Raw genomic sequence first — 6,048 nt, forward strand, 5'->3', positions numbered from 1 at the left:
TGGCTTTTGTTTTGCCCAATTAAATCTTATAACTATTATTCTATGAATGTCAAGAAATCTTGTTGTTTTAGAACTTAAATCGGCTTGAAAAAAGAATATATATTAAATTAAATATTTCAGAATGTTTGAAAGTTTGGATTGTAATTAGGTAATTAACTCAGCTTGTTAAAGACGATATTGTCATACCACATTCATAAAATTTCATATTGATAGATATTTATGATTTGTAAAATAAGTTAAATTGATTAGGTGCTATATGGACTTTTTATTATAAAGTATCTTAATTTATTAACTTTTTAAATTTAGATATGATAAGTATCGTAGTACTCCATTTGAGTTTAGATGTAAATGTTTTTAGTTTATACTTGAGGGGAGAATATGTAATTTTTTCTAATCTTTGTTTCACAATTAATTTAGCTGTGATCATTGTACTAAATTAAATACAAAAAAAGAAAACATGGGTTTAAATTAAAATAAAAAAGACATGGGAGTGATTTTAAGAAGGAAATAAAAAACAGTGATAGATAAGGAAAAGAGAGACATATTATAGAGTTAACGTCTATTAGTTGCTTGTTAGTTATTCCATTTTAGTTAGCCACTAATTCTATATATTTTGATGTCCATGAAGAAATATTAAATGTAACTTAAATCCCAGCCCTAAACACATTTAAATGACAAATGTCATAATCTCTTACAGATCTTGAAAAAAATGAGATTAAGGGAGAATCTGAATGAAATTAATCTTATTTTATAGGTTTTGATTTGTTAGTTAATTAAGCAGAACAAATTAAGTCGATGGGAGACTATGAAGATTGAATGAATCATCTAGTAGGTACCGAGATTTTTTTTAAATTTTAAATACACACAATCAATGAATATGATTGACTTGTTAAAGATATGTTTCTTGAATAAGTGACATTAATTATTAGTGATAATGATGCGAAAGACTTTTAGCTAAAGTTAGGCTACTTAATTGCTTTTATTTTTTTCACTCTTTTAAATTGGGTTAAATTTTATTTTGAAGTAAATATCAGCACGATTTAACATATTACACATTAGAAACAATGAATGCTGCAAGCTGTCGTCAGAAAAATTTGGATAGACATTTATCAGAAGTTTGTATATAATATTATTTTCCTTTTTATCAACCAAATGAGTAAAAACCTTATTGGAAAAAAAAAAGAAAAAGAAAAAGAAAGAAAACAAGCAGACATGAAATTTAGATAGAGACTCATGAACCTTCCCCCCAACCCCCACCCACAAAAGATAGAGAATCAAAAGATATTTAAAACCCGGATCCTAAGTTACAGTTCACGTAACTTACAGCTGATTTTTGTCTTTTCTGAATTGTTACTGTAAAATATCATTTAACCCCTTATACTTTATTTCATTTACAATTTATTAATGAATATTATGAAACTTTCTGTATTATAAAATTTCGTTGAGCCCATTGTATGCTATTTTATTTTATTAAAAACCCTTAGAGTATCAAATTCATCCCGTATAATTTTTAAATTTCTAAAATACCCTCTATTTAATTAAAAAATATAATAATTATTAAATAGATTATAATTATAATTATAATTATTATTTTATTATAAGTATAAATATAATTATAATTTTTAAATGGATTATTATTATTATTAACAATAGTAAAAAGTATTATAATTAATTAATCTATTAACAATTATTAATAATAATTTTTTAGTTAAATTGTTAATAATAATTAACAATAATTATTATTAATAATTAATTTTTGAATAATTATTATTAATAATTAATTTTTGAATAATTATTATTAATAATTAATTTTTGAATAATTATTAAAACTAATAATTAACAAAATTGTAAATAGAAACTCTTTTGACAAAAAATAATAAATGAAAAGAGTGTGAGGAGATAAATTGAATTTTTATAGTATAAGTAAGCAGAAAGTTTCATAACACTTATGAATAAATTGTAAATAATATAAAATAGTCTAATTGAATATAGATTGGTTTATAATTTTATAGTGTATTCACTAAACAGTAATAAAAATTAGCTTGAAACATAATGAGTTCAAATTGGAATAACTAAAATTGAAATGATGAATTGGAATTAGAATAACTTATTTATTTGAAATGTAGGAATCGTAATTAGAATGAGCTGTATTACCATTTATATATTTACTTTATCTTAGAATCAAAATCAGAATGAGTTAAATTGTAATAAATTACTACAAAATCTTCAATTAATTTTTATCATAATTATGATTTTTTACTTTAATTACTGTGATTATTATTATTATTCAAAAATTAATTAATAATAATTATTGTTAATTATTATTATTAACAATTTAACTAAAACATTATTATTAATTATTGTTAATAGATTAATTAATTATAGTACTTATTATTATTATTATTAATCCATTTAAAAATTATAATTATAATAAAATAATTATTATAATTATAATCCATTTAATAATTATTATATTTTTTAATTAAATAGAGGGTATTTTAGGAATTTAAAAATTATAGGGGTTGAATTTGATAAAGAGTTTTAATAAAATAAAATAGAGTGCAAGGGGCTCAAAGAAAGTTTACAATCCAGAAAGTTTTATAATATTTATGTATAAATTGTAAATGATATAAAGTGGAAGGGGCTCGACGATGTTTTACAGTACCAAATTAGCAATTCAGAAAAGAGGAAAGCTGTAAGTTACGTGAACCGTAAGTTAGGGATCCTTAAAACCCCACTAGAAATCTCATTCATCCAATACATCTTGTACGTAGTGCAGGGATTAATTTGTCACAATCCTGTCTTTATTTATATAAGCTAGAGAGAAACTGACGATCATTTCTTTACCAAGGATATGAGTAGACTTGCATAAGCTCCTCGCCCCTTGTCCAAAATCTCGTCAGTCACCTTGGTTGCAAATCTACGATAGACCTCCTCCACAGTGGCATCATCGAAAAGATTAGTCAGAAATGATTCTCCCACTGCTCTTACATGCTTTGTCACATACTTGCCTCTTGCGTATTTGTCTGAGCCTTTGTTATCTACTCCTTTGACAAAGCCTACCAGCCAACTTACATTGAATGTTTCAACCTCTTGGATATCAAACGATCCTTCTCTTTTAACAATTTGCTTTACTTCGTCAATACTTGCTCTATAGAGCGGAAAATCTTCGAATGATTTCACTTTTGATTCTTCAGCCAACCCCTGAAATGCATGAAATAATTAAAACCAAAAGAAAAAGAGATTGTCCATTATATATTAGTCATCTATATATATACACACACAAAATTAGTTTTTAATATGTCTCAGGAGAGAGAAAATACCTCAGAGATCATGTCTTTTAATACCATCAACATTGGCTCTCCAGGAGTAGCATGAAAATTGTCATTATATAGAAGGGTGAGAACCATACGACCTTGGGGTTTTAACTCCTCAGATCGAAATTTGAGAAATGTTGAGAAATCGCTCTCAAATTGATTCAGGTATGCTTTATGGACATCAGATTCATTCCCTTGCCCTTTAGGCATCTGAAAAAACATTAAATCGAGGGAAATGATATGCCAAGATGATTGATAAATTCTTGAATTTCAAATTGCTTTTGTTGTTGATCTGATTTTTACGCTGATTTTTTTTAAAAGGTGTTATTGGTAATTATTATATAAGAATATGCACGGCTCTAAATATACACTTGCCAGAAAATTATTAAGAGATTATTAGTGAAAAAAAATACTAATGAACATGGGATCCCAATTCTTACCCTAGAGAGCCAGTGGAGAGCGTAAGAAGAGTAAACCAAGTCAAGGAAATTGGGAGGAAATAGCCTCGTATAGAAAGATCCAGGGCTTGCAGCTACGAAACATGAACCAAATTCATGTCCCTTTTCTGTCCTCAGTCTCTCATAGAAGCTTGGCAGGGATTTGAAAACGGTGTTGAAATCACTTCCAGGAAGATCATTGAGAAAAGAAAGCAAAACGGGTGGCTTACGATTCAAGCGATGACAAATCTTGTCCAGGGAATCAATAGCTTCCCATGTTGGCAACAATGCATTAGGCCCTGAAGAGCACCCCAAATCTGCAACTGTTATGCAGTCTGGGAAGCCGTTGCAATACAGATCATTCAAGCTTTGTTCTAGCATAGGCTTTGCTTTCAAGATTGCTTCTTTCTGAAAATAATATAAGAAATTAAGCAGATGCATGGTTTGATAATTGTGTTGATCACTGAAGCTTGTGAATCAAAAAAGAGAGATTTATTACCTGTGTAGGTGAGTTGTTAGCATAGCTATTTTCTCCTTCTCCTCCATTCATGCGCAGAATTTGCTCTACCTCCATTGCTGCGTTATCTGCTTCTCTATCGGCTCAATCCTGGCGACTATGATTTACCAAGGCCTTCAAATTAATATCATTAGTTCAAATTCATGGAAATGTTTCTGGCAGCGATATGGATTGACCATTGACTGTGATATTAGTGACTGCTGCAATTCTTTGACCGCATCTTGGCACAATTTCTAGCAAATGGGTTTAAAAGTATTACCCTACGACGAAGGAAGCCTACCGACTTGTTAACAGATTGACTTAAATCTTAATTTCCTATTTCCTGTTTGTTGACTGACTGATAACTTGTCTCCATCAAATAACTGGTCTCCATCAATCTCTTCTAGATCAATTGACTGAAAATTTTGTTCTCACTTAACAGAGGAAGCAATTTCCCAAATTTTGGAGAATCGGGATGCTTACTTTATCAAAACATAGATATATATATATATATTTTAATTAATATGAGATAATAGGAAAAAGTGGTTACGCTGAGCTGGCTTTGGATGTATTCATTTAACAAAACATGGTATATTTAAACTTTTTGTAACAGTTGATGAAGATATTTTCTTAAGGCGCGAAGGGTGTGTAAGAACCTTCCCCAACTGAACAACAGATTTTGGTTAGATTAATTGATGTTGGAGCAGCAAGGTGGAGTGAGCCCAATACAGAGTCAGCAAGGCTCAAAAAAACTCAGCAAAGCCTAGATTAGAGCGTGACGCTATTCCCACCCCTCAAAAACTCTTATCACATCCCTCTTCTATTTTAATTACAAAAATATCCTCGCACATTTATTTATTTTTAAATAAAACCAATTCGTGAGCCGTTCATTCTTGGATTTTTTTTTTTTTACCTTATATGTGGGTTGACAAATATTAGAGAATTGACAACCATTGGATTTAATCAAATAGCTGAAAATAAGATTTTTTTATGATGCTGTATTTATTTTTACAGTATTGATAGTGGGACTAATGTGGGCCCTTAGATATAAGAGTTTTAATCTGAATCATTCATTTAATATAATGGATAATTAGATAATTAATTAAAATATAGCAGGTAAATTATAGGTTGCAGGTAAATATTAATTTTTTAATTTTAAATCAATATTAATTTCCAAAAAAACCACCCACACCCCTAAGATTTGCTAAAATAATTATACATGTTCCTTTAGTTTCATAAATAGTCACATAGACCCTCTTAATTTCGTAAATGACTATTATACCTTTTGACTAAATCAATCTAAATAAATATAAATATAGTAATAGGATAAAAATAATAAATAAAAATCATATGATACAAATAAAGTGTTACAATAAATATAATTGATAAAATAACATGTACAATAAAAATTTTGTTAATATTAAATTATTATTAGTCTATCTTGACGAATGAACTAAAATCTATTAATCCAAAAATTGATCTTAAGATTGATATTAATATAGACATAATTAAATAAGATATTGTTAATTTTATAAATTATTGTGAATGTTAGGTATAATTAATTAATTTTATTATTATGTCAAGTAGATTTTAATATTAGTAAAAAGAATATGACAAACTAATAATAAAAGAATATGAAAAATAATAATGTTAAAAATAAAATTTTTAAAATTAAAAATATTTTATAAAATTTTATCTTATGTTATGTATTATATTTTTTAATTTAAGGAGTTTTGTATGACCATTTAAATAAAATTTAGAGGCGTGAGTGGTCTTTTTACTATTAATTTTGTAGCCT

The 6,048-nt window shown here is 27.4% G+C and overlaps 1 protein-coding gene across 2 annotated transcripts; it reads right to left on the reverse strand.

Moving 5' to 3' along the window:
* Positions 1-2,700: 2,700 nt before the first annotated feature.
* On the reverse strand, positions 2,701-4,717 carry LOC112100738 (probable caffeine synthase 4). Of its 2 annotated transcripts, XM_024190074.1 has the most exons (4): positions 4,254-4,717; positions 3,758-4,162; positions 3,324-3,527; positions 2,701-3,204 (listed from the first exon to the last, which is right to left on the reverse strand). In XM_024190074.1, exons 1-4 carry the CDS (start codon positions 4,326-4,328, stop codon positions 2,836-2,838), a joined length of 1,053 nt encoding a protein of 350 aa, XP_024045842.1. In that variant the 5' UTR covers positions 4,329-4,717; the 3' UTR covers positions 2,701-2,835. The 2 variants fall into 2 exon arrangements, with proteins under 2 accessions (XP_024045842.1, XP_024045843.1); XM_024190075.1 differs by lacking the exon at positions 3,324-3,527.
* Positions 4,718-6,048: the final 1,331 nt, after the last annotated feature.

The sequence above is a fragment of the Citrus clementina genome, unplaced genomic scaffold, assembly GCF_000493195.1.
Source record: "Citrus clementina cultivar Clemenules unplaced genomic scaffold, Citrus_clementina_v1.0 scaffold_2, whole genome shotgun sequence".
Taxonomy (NCBI): domain Eukaryota; kingdom Viridiplantae; phylum Streptophyta; class Magnoliopsida; order Sapindales; family Rutaceae; genus Citrus; species Citrus x clementina.